The 16,790-nt window shown below is 40.2% G+C and overlaps 1 protein-coding gene across 4 annotated transcripts in view; it reads right to left on the minus strand.

Moving 5' to 3' along the window:
• Positions 1-147: 147 nt before the first annotated feature.
• The window catches only part of dip2cb (disco-interacting protein 2 homolog Cb), a 27,925-nt gene continuing 11,282 nt past the window's right edge, over positions 148-16,790 (minus strand). The window contains exons 2-39 of one of the 4 annotated variants that reach the window (XM_057333432.1): positions 15,373-15,444; positions 15,157-15,261; positions 14,908-15,033; positions 14,648-14,827; positions 14,413-14,547; positions 13,794-13,931; positions 12,570-12,689; positions 11,940-12,137; positions 11,766-11,857; positions 10,877-10,987; positions 10,614-10,737; positions 10,419-10,528; positions 10,192-10,294; positions 9,998-10,062; positions 9,794-9,887; positions 9,532-9,651; positions 9,328-9,442; positions 7,756-7,895; positions 7,476-7,612; positions 7,069-7,277; positions 6,864-6,978; positions 6,571-6,772; positions 6,263-6,363; positions 6,094-6,174; positions 5,841-5,964; positions 5,304-5,425; positions 4,367-4,478; positions 4,052-4,161; positions 3,763-3,893; positions 3,450-3,618; positions 3,189-3,359; positions 2,987-3,016; positions 2,083-2,144; positions 1,913-1,970; positions 1,759-1,833; positions 1,474-1,648; positions 1,257-1,380; positions 148-1,163 (exon numbers count right to left, since the gene is read on the minus strand). In XM_057333432.1, coding sequence (XP_057189415.1) covers positions 911-1,163; positions 1,257-1,380; positions 1,474-1,648; positions 1,759-1,833; positions 1,913-1,970; positions 2,083-2,144; positions 2,987-3,016; positions 3,189-3,359; positions 3,450-3,618; positions 3,763-3,893; positions 4,052-4,161; positions 4,367-4,478; positions 5,304-5,425; positions 5,841-5,964; positions 6,094-6,174; positions 6,263-6,363; positions 6,571-6,772; positions 6,864-6,978; positions 7,069-7,277; positions 7,476-7,612; positions 7,756-7,895; positions 9,328-9,442; positions 9,532-9,651; positions 9,794-9,887; positions 9,998-10,062; positions 10,192-10,294; positions 10,419-10,528; positions 10,614-10,737; positions 10,877-10,987; positions 11,766-11,857; positions 11,940-12,137; positions 12,570-12,689; positions 13,794-13,931; positions 14,413-14,547; positions 14,648-14,827; positions 14,908-15,033; positions 15,157-15,261; positions 15,373-15,444 — 4,709 coding nt within the window. In that variant the 3' untranslated portion in view covers positions 148-910. Of the gene's footprint in view, positions 1,164-1,256; positions 1,381-1,473; positions 1,649-1,758; positions 1,834-1,912; positions 1,971-2,082; positions 2,145-2,986; positions 3,017-3,188; positions 3,360-3,449; positions 3,619-3,762; positions 3,894-4,051; positions 4,162-4,366; positions 4,479-5,303; positions 5,426-5,840; positions 5,965-6,093; positions 6,175-6,262; positions 6,364-6,570; positions 6,773-6,863; positions 6,979-7,068; positions 7,278-7,475; positions 7,613-7,755; positions 7,896-9,327; positions 9,443-9,531; positions 9,652-9,793; positions 9,888-9,997; positions 10,063-10,191; positions 10,295-10,418; positions 10,529-10,613; positions 10,738-10,876; positions 10,988-11,765; positions 11,858-11,939; positions 12,141-12,569; positions 12,690-13,793; positions 13,932-14,412; positions 14,548-14,647; positions 14,828-14,907; positions 15,034-15,156; positions 15,262-15,372; positions 15,445-16,790 lie in introns of all 4 variants that reach the window. The other 3 variants (XM_057333431.1, XM_057333434.1, XM_057333433.1) reach the window with 3 other exon arrangements.

Genomic DNA, 16,790 nt, shown 5'->3' on the forward strand with positions numbered 1-16,790 from the left:
ATTAAATCTATTAATTTACAATAAACTACTACTACTACTACTAATGTACGTGGGATAAACTGGAAATGAATGTTGGTGCGTTGACGTAAATTGTCCACCAGGTGACACTCAGTGTCCAGTGTTAGTCTTATTTAAAACAAACGCTGTCAAGTCAGCTTTTTCAAGAATATTTGAAAATATTTTATTGACATACGAAAAGACATCGCGACAGAATCAAAGTGCTCTAGTTTCTTACAGGTCATGGAAGCTTAAAAAATAAATAAAGAATATAATAAAAACACGTTGTGCATATGTCATTCTTTTAGATCCCCATCTCTGCAACCAATAGATACAGAGATTAGCTGTTGCTGGGCAATGAATCTAGAATGCACATTCTAGTTCGCATATTTCTATATTTATGTCTCACAGTGCAGATATGATGTTTTATATACATGATACATTAACCTCTATTGTGTTACGCTTAACTATTAAAAGCACACTGATACTTCAAAAGCTAGACAAAATTAAAACGTCACCAATTTCTGTACATAATTAACAATGAAAATGATATAACAGTGTCTTCAAATGATAACAAACATGCTAAACGAGTCTGTTTGTGATATTCTAATACACCTTCAAAAACAACAAAGACAAGCGTAAAACAACATGGCCAAAGTACAAAAAAGCACAAATATAACACACATATATTTGTGAAAACACGAATAAATAACATGACTTGAATTGGCAATTTGGCGATATATTTATCGGATCAAATCCCTGTGCTTTAAATCAAATTTAGTGTGGATTAAAAAAAATAAGCAATACCAGTAAAATAACAAGCAACATGAATAAAGCTAAAATAAAGACTTGAAGATATGCTACAGGAGCCTTTTAAGTTCCTCTGTGAATGAATGTGTGTTTGTTTGAGATTCTACATGTTGTAAGCCACATATATGGGGTCGAGCTGGTCGGCGAGGAAGCCGTCCCGCAGGTGCATGCGCTGCTTCTCCCCACGAGAGTTGATGGGAATTACGCCTGTATCCACGACGACCACCACGCCCACAATCAGGTAGTGTTCCTCTAGAACCACGTTAGTTACCATGGGAACCAGATCTAGAGCTTCCTGCTCGGAACCGTCCAACTCCACCACTACTACTAATAAATTTGTCCAAGTGAACACAGCACTGCGAGGCAGACAGAGAGAGGGTTTAAAACCTGACAAAAACATACCCACAAAAATCCCATTTTGATTTTGCAGCATAAGTGTGTGTGCTCACCACTCTGTGATGTTTCGGTGGGCTCTGATGATGGACATTTCAATGTCAATGGGATGGTATTTCATCCCTCTCAGCTCCATGACCTCATCCAACGCTCCAACCACATATAGAGCATCGTGCCTCTCTGATCACACGCGCAAATAAAAAAAAAGTAAAATCTCATGCGACCAGCCCATTCATATTGCGATCGAACATTTCAACACACATGTAAACACACCTCCATTTGCATCTGTTAGGTCGGTTCTACGCAGGAACCCAAGGTACCCCGTTCTGGCCCACACGGTCTGTGTGTCTCCAAAGCTCAACCTGGCTCCAAAATGATCCGACCGTACATTTTCCTCGCCGAACACGGTGAAATAGCCGGAAGCGCTCTGTGGACTATGGACCCAGATCTGCACACATACATTTACAAATTGGTGTCTATCCAAAGCAACGTACAGTGCATTTCGGTATACTTTTTGTACAAACTGAAAGGAAAAGGTAACCGAGATATTCTTCTAACCTCTCCTAAATGAGAGTCTCCGATTGGTCCCTTTGTCTCTGGGTTAGCGATGATGATGCGCACGCCTGGCAAAATCTAAATGAAAAGCAAAAAATGGTCAAGTCTCCGAATCAAATCATGTTTGCGTTTCATTTAAGAAAACAAATAAACGAACCTTCCCCGATTCCATGAGAGGTAAGCTGTGTGGAGATCCTCTTTCAACCAGTCTCACCCTACAAACACACACAAACCCACCTCAGAAAACACTTCAGAAGCATGCAGGTTTTCCTCTACTGTATGTGCATGTTTTTGTTCTGTGTATGTGTAGGACAGTGTGTGTCTTACCTGTCATGTCTCAGCGCTCTCATGTCCACATAGACAGTCGTGGGATCAGGTCCTGATGTCCCCTGCACAAACACACACGCGAGCGACTATAAATAACAGTCATATATATTTTATGTATAGCAGGATGCTTGAAGGTGCAGTGTGTAATTTTTCGGAGGATCTATTGACAGAAATGCAATATAATATCCATAACTACGTGTTCAGAGGTGTATAAAGACCTTACATAATGAATACACGAATACATACATAAACGGACAAACTCCTCTACAGAGAGCATTTCATAAATACATTATCTACTTCGGCAAAAAAGCGGAAACGTGACAACATTCCTGTGTCAGCCACTTTAGTGCTGCGAAAGGGAGGGGTGGAGTGAGCAGTTGGTTGCAATTCGCAACCTCACCACTAGATGCCGCTAAATGTCTGGCAGACAGTTAAGAGCAAAGTAACTTGCTAAAGTGCTTATACTGTAGTGCTTAGAGCATTTTAACAATCACAGGCGATACTTGTTTCTATCCTATTTATTTAGAGACAACTATTGCTCTTTCAAAGTAATGCAACCTGTCAACTTATCACTTAACTGCCAGGTTGTTTTTGCGGTCCTGATTGGTGCCAGAGAAATTTTCCACCACACCTTGCCTTGTTTGTTCATGTGGTTGTGTGCATAATATTACTAATGTAAGCAAACATTGCCAGTCAGTGACTTAAACGGTTTACTTGCTTATTTGTTCTGTGCTTGTAGTTTAATTCATCGTGGAACCAAATCCACCATAGTTAAGATTAGCTCTTTGTACTTTTGTCACTATAAGATGACAATGATTTATCTCTTTAGGTAGAGCGAGAGAGCAGAAATAAGGAAATGTTTGAGATATGAAATCATGATGATCCGTTGAAGGATCAGCCATACCTGCTCGGCAAGTTTTCCCAACCTATGGGGCTACATGAGGAAAGGAACAAATGTGATGTATAAATAAGATATTCAAAAGCAAATAAAAAGACAAACAAATTCAACTAAGCCAAACAACAATGATAAAAAAAGAAAGAATTCAGAATTGCTCATGACTAAAAAACTCAACACTGGGGGGACAAAAGTAGTCTTTATTGCTGACCTGCAGACAGACTGCGAGATTGACCCTGCAGCCAAACGCGGTGCTGACGGCACGTGGATGCAGACCAACGTCTTTAAAGAGTTTACAGAATGACTGAGTCAGTGAAACGCGAGGCCTCTCTTCCGCCACAACCACACACGAACGCACACGGGTCAGATCCATCCCACGAGCCTGAGAGAAACGCACACAAACCCTGGTATAAAACTACAAAGAAATGAAAATGCTGTGCGTGTACATGTACACGTATGTTTGTGTGCACACCTTTAAAGAGTCCGTGAGCGAGCTGAGCGATCTCGTGCAGAGCTCCATCACAGAGTACGAGCAGAAAGTGTCCCGGACTTTAAAGTGACTGACGGACTGCAGCCACAAAGCAGGATTTACCTCAAGATCCATGGGTGAGATCAGAACAGACTGCTGTCCCGCATACACACTGCATATAAACACACGAGGACTTTCCATCAATGTCTGTTTTTATATTATGACGAAAGTTTCTAACCCAGTGATAACAAATACTGTATACATTTTCATGAAGACAATGTTTAGTATGTTAATCGAGTGTTCGGGTGGTCTATACCTGCAGAGACACCACAAAACGAAGCCGAGGCCGCAGTAGGGGTCAAGACACACGGCGACCTCACGTGAAGGATAAAGCTCACACTGCAGTTTAATAGAGCGACAGAGAGCACTTGTGCCAGAGTGAGACATCTTCAGAGAGAGGTGTTTATAAACAAAGATATTAAAAACAAAATAATCTGGATTTGAAATAACACAAGGGTGTTGGAAATGACAGAACTTTTTTTATTCCTTTACTATTTTAAATGTAAATACACATGTATATTAACAGTAGGTATGAAAAGCTGAACCTTCACTCCGGCAAGCATTCCCGTAGTGGACACACTGAAGTCCAAATACGCCAACGAATCTGGGTCACATGGCTTATACAGCAGTGGACAACGTCTCTTTGGAAGGTCATCTAACACAGAAACACACCAAGTTTGGTTGAAAGTGTAGAATTCTTATTACGGATCTAGACAAACACAATTAGCGTAATACATTTAGAATTTCACTATTATCATTATTAATCCGCAGAATATTAAGCGAACGTTACTTCTCAGAATGATTCCTATATATTCAGGTTATATACGGTAAATGCTAAGCTGATCCATTTTGAAACTGACCTGTTTCCAGGATAAGAGGCCATGATTTAAAATCCACGGCAACTGACGCATCCTTGGACTTCAGAAGTTTAGATATTGCTTGGGTGGTCATAGCACACACTGAACGACTCACCTACACATGCAATAAAAATAAAGATATTTAAATAACAAACAGGCATGTATATTGAGCACTTTTATATTTAAAGCGGAAGTATCATGCTATGTCATGCATTCTGACTTCTTTACACTGTTAAATGTGCTGGCTTCTCAAGCTTAACATGGTCAACTTTTTGTTGGCAATCAGCGTCTATGTGCATAATGTGAACAACACAAACCTATAGACCGTTTCATCGGACGTGTGCGCGCCTGACCCCCAGTTAACTTTCGGTTTGTGTTTGGCTAGTGTCTAATAATATAACTATTTATATTTTATTTCTTTTATGTTAATATTAATTTATAATATTATTTGATTGTATAATAATTGTATTAAATAAACGATTTGTTGAATTTTGTTGTATGTTCATTTTATTAAATAAACAATTTGTTGAACGGGTCCTGTAGTTTTGACGTATTTAAACAAACCGTATAGTACATTGACATCTAGCGGTTGAGCTTGGTATCACAGTCTAAATTCAAAATATTGGAGAGACAAGTTTAGCCAATTGACGGTTCTTCTCGGTTTGTTTTGATTGTTATCAGAAATAATCTACAGGCACTCTATTGTTTGTGAACGTGTACCAGAAGTTAAGTTGGGGTCACAAAAGTGCGCATGCGCAGTAACGTTTGTTTATGTTGTTAAGATGAAACCGTCTATAGTGAATCAATGCGATGATGTATTGTGTGCTCGTGCTGTAGTTCCGCCCTCCCTGCACGCCTCCAGGCCCTCGTCTTTTTCCGGAAAAAATCGTACAGCTGTATGTCTGTGTGTGTGAGTGTGTGTATTGTTGTATGTTCATACCTCCAGGATCATTTTGACTGTAGGTAGTGTGGTGGAGATGTTTTGAGGGTGAGGTGGTCGTACAGTGATGGGGATACAGCCCGCATACAGACAGCCGTAAAATGCAGCGATCAAATCTAGACCTGACACACACACACACACAGAGTGAAAAAAAAACATTTATTACAATTTTAAATTATTTGTGTTTGTGAAGCGTTTAATTGAAATGTGCCGTTTAAACTTTTCAATTAAATACAAATGTATGAGCAGATTTAATTGGAGTGGGTGGCTCTTGAATGCATATCGGAGTGACAGACTCAACTGCTGTGGCTGATCTAATTGAAATGACGTGAAAAGTTACAATTATCACTACAGCAACAAGAGGAAACAATTACAATGTCTATTGCGACAGAAATGAGGCACATTGTAAAGAGTGAACCGTTTATAAAACAGTGCTTCAGAAACAAAATAATAACAAAATAATAAAAGCTGAAGTGCATATTTTCACTAAAATGGTCATTTTTCTTCATTAAATAGAAGGCAGGTGCATGTGGTTACCTGGCGGGTACACTAAAGCTACATGATCTCCATCTCGCAATTGTCCTCTCTCATACAGCAAAGTGGCAATTTTTTCTGCTTTTTTGTGAAGCTGTAGACAGGTCAGAGAACTCCCTACTGCCCCCTGGACACACACACAAACATTTATACAAACACAACTACACCTGAAATCATGAATTTCAGTTTAATATTATATCATTTTCATAACACACCCAGCTCTTTGTGTAAAAGATTGTGTGTGTGTGTGTATTACCCGTGTGTTGATGAGTGTGTACAGTATGTGGTCAGGTGTTGTCTGAGCTCTCCATTGCAACACTTCCGACAGAAAAAGAAACTGGAATACGAGAGAAAGCGTAACCGGTCACGGAGCAATAATGACACGCACGCTCACACACCCCTGAAAACAAACACGTTTTGTTTACCTGTTCATTGTCGTCAATGTTGCTTAGGTCTCGTCCGCTGGCCTGAGCCATTCGCTTTCCTGCTACGAGATTCCCCACCATCACAGAGGCAGGACCCACCTCTGCAACACACACAAAAACACTAATTACTTACCACAAACATACAAAGTACACACCGTCCTTTATGATACATTTAAACACACTTACAAGCCAAACCACCACTTATTATACACATACACAAAACACACAGTGCTTGTTACTTACACAGTGTGCACTATAATACACATTTTTTTTTAAATAATGCACACAGACACACTTGCGTAGCGTACCGGGTTGTTTCTGTCGGGGTTTAGGCAGGTTGGTGATACAGGAGTGTGGACACATGAGGATGCTGCAGGGGTGTAGCGCCCCCTCTAGGAAGAGCTGTTTGGTCTCCGACAGGTGAATCCCACCCAGAGGGGTTTTCGGGAGGGTGTTGGCAGGAACTAGCGCCAGGCAGTACACCCCCACCTGATGAATCCCATCTATAGCCTGAACACACAATTTTAACAAGATGTTACCCCAAAAGCACACTGAAAATATGCTTTAAACGTGCATTTAGTGCAAAAATATATGTGTGTACCTGCAACACTCGGCTCATCCATTGATAGCTTTCTTCTTCAGTCGAATCAGGCCTTTGTTCTGCCACCAGGACGATCCTTTCATCATACAGCACAGTCACTGAAAACACAACCGTCCTACACACACAAACAGTGACAACTCAATGTTATTCGGTTGAACAACCAGCTATGTGTTGTTATTCATCTGTGGTCTTCGTTCTTACACACCTTCCCCGATAGATGAACTTCATAGGTTCCACAGCGAGAGCGGTTGCTATGATGTCATCGGCGTTGTGTTTCCGTCCCCCGACCTGCATCAGTCCTTCCAGCGACCCAGAGATGAAGACCATCCCACTTGGACCCACGAACCCCAGGAGACCAGACCGCACAAATACACAGTCTGTGACCAAACCACCGTCAGACGACACTGGAGATACCTGCCGCCCAGAAGCACACACCCATTTAATAACCCGCGGGATGTGCCTTCTATAAAAAAGCGAGTAGTCTGGCTGACCAAACTATTTAGACCAGCTTAAACCAGCTAGAAACCACATAAAACCTTCCATTAAAATAAAGGTTTGTGTCTAATAATAGTACAACTTTATGAGAATACAGTCTGTAGTGGATTTTCACACCTCAAATGTGTTCTTGCTCATTCCCGTAAGCCCATAATATGACATCCCTGTGGCAACAGACGACACGCAGATCTCTCCAATCTCATCAGTTTTACACAGCTGCGGAACGCCCTCCTGTTTAATGACACACACCATCGCTGAGGGAGACGATGAAAGAGAGTTTAATGAGAATTATAAAGTTGTTTGATGAGGTTTGTGGTCACATGAGGAAAACTGCTCCATGAGGTTTATGTTGGAACTGACTAAAATGCTTTGAGGATGTGTCCCTGTGTCTCTGTACCTCCTGGCATGGCCGTGCCCACATCCTGCAGGGTGAGGACGGAAAGCTTCTCCCCCGTGTCCACCCTGATGACCCCGTGACTGAGATTCGTCATACTGAGGACCCCTCGACCGGCCGGCTTACAGCCGCTCTCCTGAGGCCTGACAGAATACAGAATATCACATTAGCATCTACAAAATATTTTCCTGGTTTCATAAACAATAAGAGTGTGTGGTTTGGTTTCCTGGAGCCAGAGGTCCTGTAAACACTGACAAAAATCCTTTTTGATGTGAAACGCCACATGACGGTTCAAACAAAATTGTGAAAAGCATTATTATAGTCAAGGCTAAAAAATGTGTCGGCACAAAACTCAACATTTGATGGTATTTTTATTATATTCAGTTTCGACATACACTGACATTAACTGGTCATGGCTGGTTTGACTGACAGATCCAATGAGGTGTCTTTCTTGATGTCATTTAAAGCTACGGTAGGCAGTTTCATAGCGGTTAGCAATAGCAAGCTAGCTTTGAAAGCATTGAAGGGGAAAACATTCCCCCCTTCCTTCAGAGCTCAAAGCCACGCCTCCCGATGTAAATTACCTCATGTCTCATTCGCCAGTAAGACGGCATTACAATACAAAGCACATACAGTAATAACGATGGTAAGCAACTTATTGTAAGCTTTTTTGTAGTTGCTTAAGATTTTTGCACAGATTTTTATTTATATAGTTGCTTAATAATATATTTTTTCGTCTATTTTTAACCCCCAAAAATTCTGCATTTTAGCAGCATCTAGCGGTGAGGTTGCGAATTGCAAACAACGGCTCACTCCACCGCTCCCTTTAGAAGCACAACGGTGGCTGACACAGGACAAAGATATCATCACGTTTTCGCTTCTTTGTCGAAGGAGATAACATATTTACGAAATGCACTCTATAGAGCAGTTTGTCCGTTTAGGGCTACTGTAGAAGCAACATGGCGAATTCCATGTAAGGGGACCCGCTCTGTATGTATATAGAAATAGCTCATTCTAATGTAATAAAAACATAACGCTTCATTATGTAAGGTCTTTATACACCTCTGAACACATAGTTATGTATATTATTTTGCATTTCTGTCAATAGATCCTCCTTAATATCACACATTGCACCTTTAATACTTAAACCACTTTAATTTTAGAATTGAATATGCCAAAGTAATACCACCATGTGGTGACTGTATTTAATCCCAGACCACACAAACGCAATTAAAGATATTTTAACAATTTACAAGCAAAACCAAGACGTTTCACAAAATTTCAAACGAAGGTGAAATCTAAATCAGATGGGTTTCTAATTGGCTTTGTGTGTCTGTGTGTTTATAAATGTGCATAGGTCTGGTTATGTTGTTTGTAATGTGTGACCACAAAAAACAAACCACCCGTTTTTAAGAGTTGAAACTTAAAACAGATTTCTCCACACAAGAATGACTTGTGCACATGTATGTCTGTGGTTACTGACTGCATATAAGCATGTGAGCATTTACAGCAAAGCACATGTGTGTGTGGGTATTTGTGTTTACTGAGCAAACAGAATGAGGGTGTATTTTATACCTCCTGACAGATACAGTTAGGGCCTCGGGGGAGCCGGCACATGGGCATATGACCTCGGACTTCAAGCCCATACTCTGGAACACGTTTAGGAAGGCGTCGCAGGAGGATATCGACCCTGAGAAAATGAACATAGAATTGAAATGTATGTAAAGATTTATCAGTAAAACACATTCACAGGGGTCTGAATACTTAAGACACACTTACAAGGGTTCGAACCGTCAGCGATCAGCAGCATTCTCAGTGAACTCATGTTGGTGTCAGTCTGATCTCTGTGGGCCATCAAAGCCCAATGTAGATCCCTGCTTTTCACACATGCCACCTTCGCTGTAAAAACACACACACAAAATTATTATTTGTCACGCAAATTAGACATGCGATTAGAGATGGACAGTACTTTGAAAATAAAAATCAAGTATGACACTGGCAAAAAGTGATGCAAAAAGTGGGCATTGTGCTGTGTGTGTACCTTTGTACTGCCCAATATTTTGGATCCAAGATAAAGGGTTCACCTTCATGAGAGCATATGGAACACTAACCACATGTAACATATTCAACACACTCTGCAGAGACAGAGAGAGAAAGAGGCTGAGAAAGCGTTTTTTTTTAAACAAAAAATGAAGATTTGCTTTTTTAGATTGATGATAAATGTAACAAAATAATGTGATATTACCATTTGAACACTGTGCCAGAGGCCAATGCCCTTCTTAAAATCCAACACATTTACTATCGTTTCAGCTGAAACACAGAAACACAAACCACATAAAACATCAAGGTCATAAATTAAGAAGAAGAAGAATCAGAGTTGTGACTTCCTTTGTTTATGTTTAAGTCTGTGAACATGGCAAGTGTATTCTTGTGTCTTACCCTCGGTGTACCCGCAGGTTTGTGTGAGTGTTTGGCAGTGTGTGAACATCGCCATCCTGGACACGGTTATTCCCAACACACTCCCATCCTTACAGGTCTTATACTGTCAATCAAACACAAAACACGCCCACTCTCATTACAACTGCACTGAAATCACAACAAAATACCCCCACACACATAATCATTTGAACGTACAGTATTCAACACACAAGCACTCTGTGTGTTACCTCTATGTATGCTGTGTCGTTGTTGGCATCTTTAATGAGTGGGAAATACTCTCTCGGGGGTTTTGATAAATGTCTAGAATCACTCAACACCCAAAGCAACTTTGGCCATCCTGAACACACAAACACACTTAAATTCATATTTAAAGGTGCGCGCCGTTATTGAGATTTGTGGGAGAGTAAAGTGACCTCTCTGACCTTTGAACTGCATGACATCACCACTAGTATTCTTGAGAAGGCCTTTGTGACACGCATCGCTGGTCACTGCCACTGCTACTCCACAGCTGCCCAACAGGAAACCGATCTGCTGACTCCCAGCATCCTTTGAGGTAAGAGGCACACTTCAGGCCAAAACTCAAAAATGTTCAATAAAGTTTTAATGTAGTTTTAATAGTTTCATCAACAAGAGAGAACATTTTTTTCCATTTCCTTTTTCAATTGTTCTGTTCAGCGGGCATTACCTTCTTTGTAAGTGGCACCTCAATTGGAACAGGAACGACTTCAGCTAAAAGACAGCCATAAAACGCTACCATGAATGCTGCTGGATCATTATTGGGATACACCAGCGCTACCTAAAAAACACACACAGTGCACATAAATTGAATTCTTTCTTCACAAGTTTTTGGATGTATATCTGTAATCTGGAGGTACACATGGGGCAACGGCACCTTTTTTTACATTTTCCTTCATAATTCACAGACTAAAACCAATTGAAACTAATATTACTAATAATACGAATTAATACTACCACTACTACCATTATTAAAAATAATATCTGTTTGATTTGCAGAATAAACAGATTTTTCTGCTATTATGTACCTGAAAATATTACTAGTAAATACAAAGAAAATTTAAATATAAATGTCACTATATTTACATATTTACAAATGTACATGTTTTATTTACATATTAAAATACATAAATAATAGAATTAAATAAAAACTATTTCTGAAAATATTAAATATCATAGTATGAACTATTATGGTAACTATTTTGGTATATTATACCACTATTATGGTGACAATTCTAAAACTAAAAACATATTAACCGGGTATATAAAATTACACACCAAAAACATCTTTTTAATATGCGTTTAAGAATATTTGAATTTAAACCAAATGTTTGAATGTTTGCTACATTATTATTAGTTACTCCTATTTACTAAAACGTGTTATGAAATATCAGCTGATGGGTCTAACTATACGAATAAAAAATATTCTTTGCTTTTAAAAGTTTGCACAATCATGTTTCACTGCACATCAATTCACCTAACAAGTGCTCTAAATAATTTGTGTTGCCTCATACATTTTCAAGCAATTATTTAAAATTTTAATTTAAGGTTCCTCTTACTCTGTCTCCGGGGTGGAGGATTGGTTCTTGTTTGGATCCTAGTTTGTGGAGAAGATTATACGCCAGTTTCAAACTTCTGGACCAGAGTTTACCTACACACATAAATACGTATAAGTATGCAAACAACTGGTTGTAAGTCAGATACTTTTAAAATGATCAGGAGAATGTGTGCACCATATGTAAGTGTGTACGGTTGTTTGGCACTGCCATGCGTGGTGGTCAGACAGGGGGCTTTGGGTGCGATGGCTCCCCAGCGCAGAAGGGCCGCCTCCAGGGAAGCAGGACAGTTTTTAATTCTGTCAAGCTCATCTCCCTGTATGACAGTTGACTCCACACCCTCTGGGCATGGCAGAGAAGGATCTGGCTGCTGCACTGCTTAAGGCAAACATGAAAAAGTTAGCATAATGCATATTACACATAGATACATGTGTACCATGTTAACTAAATCAGGATTTACATTATGAAAAACAGCTCACCCAAAAATAAATAAATGTATTAAAAGTTGTTAAAAGGTTTTAATCATGACAGCATTTTCAGAATCTTTCATTTGTGATCTTTAAGTAATCTGCATTATGGATCTCAAAATGTCTGGATCAAATGTTGTGTTTCTGTGCAGGATGTGAAGACTTTAATGAAAGGGTAATGAGAATCAAGACCTTCACCTTGTCACAAACCATGAAAGTTTAAAAAGGGTTTCTGTCAAATAATGTAGGGTTTTAAACTAAATTTTACTTTTAGATTTACAATATTTGCATCAGATTTTAAATTAAACAGTGGCACAAACAGAGAGGAAAACATCTGAACCTTCCAGCAGTTCTTCAAAGTCCTCCACGAAGAATTCTCTCAGAGGTTTTCGTTTGGGGCGTTTCAATGTGTTAACCAGCTGTTGGATCTTGGCTGAGACACGGCTACTGACAGGCACACCTACACACACAAACAATTACATTTTAATACAAATAATAACAATGTTAAGAATAAAAAAATATATTAACAGTTTCCATAAAGCTTATATTACATATGTATTCTTACACACTCTATATCGCTTATCCTATGGAGATATGCGGAGTGCTAAAGTCTATCCCAGCATTATTAGTGTTTGTATCGTCTATAATAATTGTCTTTTAAAGGTTGAAATGTTTTTATTTTCTAAAAAAAAAAAAAATGTAAAATATGAATTTAGTTAAGACATTTGAAACTAATTTTAAAGCGATATTTCAGAGGCAAAACTAAATTTCCCATGTTTTACTCACCCTCAAGGCATCCTGACTGAATATGACTTTATATGACATATGACATTTCTTCTTGAAGAATAATGCAGTCGGAGTTATAATACCACGGAGCATTTTTTCTTCCAAGTGGTAGAATGGGGGCAATTTTTTGAAGCTCCAAAAAGTGCATCCATTGATCAAAGAACTGCTCGACACGGCTCTGTGGTCTTAACAAAGGTCTTCTGAAAGCTTGTTTTTCCGGCAAATGATGGTGATGAAAGCTCCCGCACAGATGAGACGGTATCCTATTGGAACAAAAACGAAAAATGCCACGTTCGTCACCGGAACTTATGACACGCCTGCATCATTTGCCAAAAAAACAAGCCTCAGGTTCAAGCGCAGCCGCAGCATAACGAAAGTTAGACATCAACGTTAATAGCGCTCTCAATATTGATATTACTCTTAAACAAACGCATCGATCATCAGAAGACCTTTGTTAAGACCACAGAGCCGTGTCGAGCAGTTCTTTGATGGATGGATGCACTTTATAGAGCTTCAAAAAATTGCCCCCCATTCACTTCCATTCTACCACTTGGATGTAAAATGATGCGTGGTGCTATAACTTCGACTGCATTATTCTTCAAGAAGAAAGTCATATTCAGTCAGGATGCCTTGAGGGTGAGTAAAACATGGGAAATTTGGTTTCGCCTCTGAAATATCCCTTTAAATTTACAATAGTTGGCAAACACTATCAATGCAGAATAAACAGACACACACTTAATAACAGACATGCACACAGACACAGACTCTCTCTCCTCACCATCTCCAGTCTCCATCAGCTCAGCATTGCCATATTTGGGTGGAGCCTTGGTTATTATGGCAACCTGTGGCCGTTGCACAGAGAAGGGGGCGGGGTCTGGTGTGTAGCTGGTGATGTCTGGGGGAGCCGATAGACTGTCTGCAGCGCACCGCACAAACAAACTTGTATCAGTACAGTAGCATACAGCATAATAAACCCTTTTCTAATAACTGCAAGAATGATTTTGGAAGGTTTTCTTGTAATGAGATGCAATTAATTAAAACCTACTAAGCAACTAAATGCATGAAGGCGAAACTTAAGTGTGTACATATCAAACACGGCTGTGCAACCTTTTACCTATCGCCACAGGCTCTTATTGACAGATATGTCATGCGTTATGTTGACAAAAAACACTAGCGGATTCACACCTGCTCCAAAATACAAAATTTAACTCCTAAAATAGAGCATGGCACTAGCAATGCCAAGGTCATGGGTGCGATCCCAGGGGATTGCACATAGTCAGAAACAAATGTAAAGTACAATGCAATTTAAGTCGCTTTGGATAAAAGCGTCTGCCAAATGCATAAATGTAAATATGTAAACGTCAGGTATTCAGCCCAAAGGATTATGGGATACTGACCCTCAGAATCCAGCGATGACCAGGGGCGATCTGACTGGTAGTCAGTGGAATGCCTGATGACAAAACCATTGTCAGTAGACACACCCATTTCTCTTAAGCCCCGCCTTTTCAGAGACAGATGAGACATTGGACCGACTGTGAAATAAAAAATAAGCCAGGAGAGTTGATATTAAATGCCATAAGTCTATTTTCAAGTGAATAACTTGCAAGTTTGTGTATGTGCACACAGACTTACTGCCATAGGAGTGCATGCTGGTCTCCGCCAGTCGAGCAGCGTTGACAGAGCTGTTGCTGTGAGACGAGGACGATGATGATGTTGAAGGTGAGCCGTGGAGAGCTCTGCTGATCCAGGAGTCCACGTTGACACCCCCCGCCCTCCCCAGAGACCCCTCAGCATCAGAGCCAGAGGATGAGTCTGCACAAACACAGGGAGATACAGAAGTCGCACGCACGCACATACTGTACGCTTAAACACAGAAATGAGCACGTACACACCTGGAGGTGTGTAGGTGTCCATTGAGGTTTGTCCGATGAGCGACCGCCGCTTGGACGGCAACAGCACGGCTATCTTTCTCTCGCTGTGTCTCTCAAGTGCGGCCTGAACAGCTTCTGAATGCACATCTGATGGAGAAAGAGTAAAGAGATTTTTTATACGTTTAAGCATGTGTGAAATACAGTTCTGTGGCCTTTTATCGAATTTATTTCGAAAGATCTATGGTAACCACAGTCCTACTTTTATCTCACCTGAGCGATAACGTTCATCCCTGGACCCTGTGGACCGTCGTCGCTGGTAGCGGGAGGATGAGGAAGACGATGACGAGGGTGTGACTGGAACGCGACGCTCTGCCCCTAGCACCAAGAGACACCAGGTCACATACCATAAACATTGTGTTTATGTATATGTAACATAATGTGTAAAGAGGTGTGTGTGTATTAGTGCCACCAGAATGTATTTATTACCAGGTGTGTGAGGTAGGTAAGCTTGCAAAAGTTTGGATCTCTTTTTCTCATAGCCCTTCTGTGTGATGTCACCTGTACAAAACAAGTTATATTAATTAAGCTGAACATCCACAACTGCGTAAAAGCAACACAGTACAGACTGAATGGACAAGCAGAACAACATCAAGAATGTTGTTAATGTCACACATGCACAGGTTCTGCTACATTAATGAGCACTCATAAACTCATAGACTTCCATTGTTTTCACACCAGGCTAATGATATTTTCTATCCCCCAACTCCTGGCCTAAACCGAACCCTTGCACAAACCACATTAGGGGTTAGCATTATGACCAAAAACCTTGGTTTCATGGTATTACAATATACTGTAGTTCGGTATAGAAATCCAAACCATGTCTTTTATAATACTGCACACAGACAAAATGATCTGTGTTTTTACCTGTCTCTATGTTTCTTTAGCAAACTCAGTGTCACGTAAGACATGTGAAAATCAGAATCAGAATCAGAAGAGCTTTATTGCCAAGTGTGCTTGCACACACAAGGAATTTTCTTTGGTGTTGGAAGCTTCTAGTACAGACATTAAACACAATGACAATACAATATAATACGATTTACAGTCTAAAAGATTCTAAATTGTGCATATATAAAATAAAGACTATTTTACAGAAAATGGGGGATAATAACATATAAGAGACATTGTACAGGGTAGTATAAACATATTAACAGATTGTATGTACACTTGTGCAAATGGATAATTTAGTAAGTGGAGGTAGTGTTATATACATGTATACATAAGATGTAGATATAATAAGGCACTATAGTGCACACTATAGGAGTAGTGGAAGTGGAATATTGCTCTTAAGGAGCAGTTATCTGTTTAGGAGGGAGATTGCCTGGGGGAAGAAGCTGCTTCTGTGTCTGGAAGTCCTGGTGTTTGGTGCTCTAAAGCGCCGGCCAGAGGGCAGCAGATCAAAGAGTTTGTGTGCTGGGTGTGTGGAGTCAATGATGATTTTTCTTGCCCTGTTTTTCACTCTGGAATCGTACAGGTCCTGAAGTGTGGGCAGAGGAGCACCAATAATTTTCTCAGCACTACGAACTGTCCGTTGTAGTCTTCGTAGGTCTGATTTGGTGGCCGAGCCATACCAAACAGTAATTGAAGTGCACAGAACAGATTCGATGACCACTGAGTAGAACTGGGTCAGTAGCTCCTGTGGTAGGTTGAACTTCCTCAATTGACGGAGGAAGTATAACCTCTGCTGGGCCTTCTTTACAATGGAGTCTATGTGGGACTCCCACTTCAGGTCCTGAGAGATGGTGGAGCCCAGGAACCTGAATGACTCCACAGTATCCACAGTGCTGTCCAGGATGGTGAGGGGAGGAAGTGATGGAGGGTTCCTTCTGAAATCCACTATCATCTCC

This window comes from Triplophysa rosa, linkage group LG5 (assembly GCF_024868665.1).
Source record: "Triplophysa rosa linkage group LG5, Trosa_1v2, whole genome shotgun sequence".
In the NCBI taxonomy this organism is placed as follows: Eukaryota; Metazoa; Chordata; class Actinopteri; order Cypriniformes; family Nemacheilidae; genus Triplophysa; species Triplophysa rosa.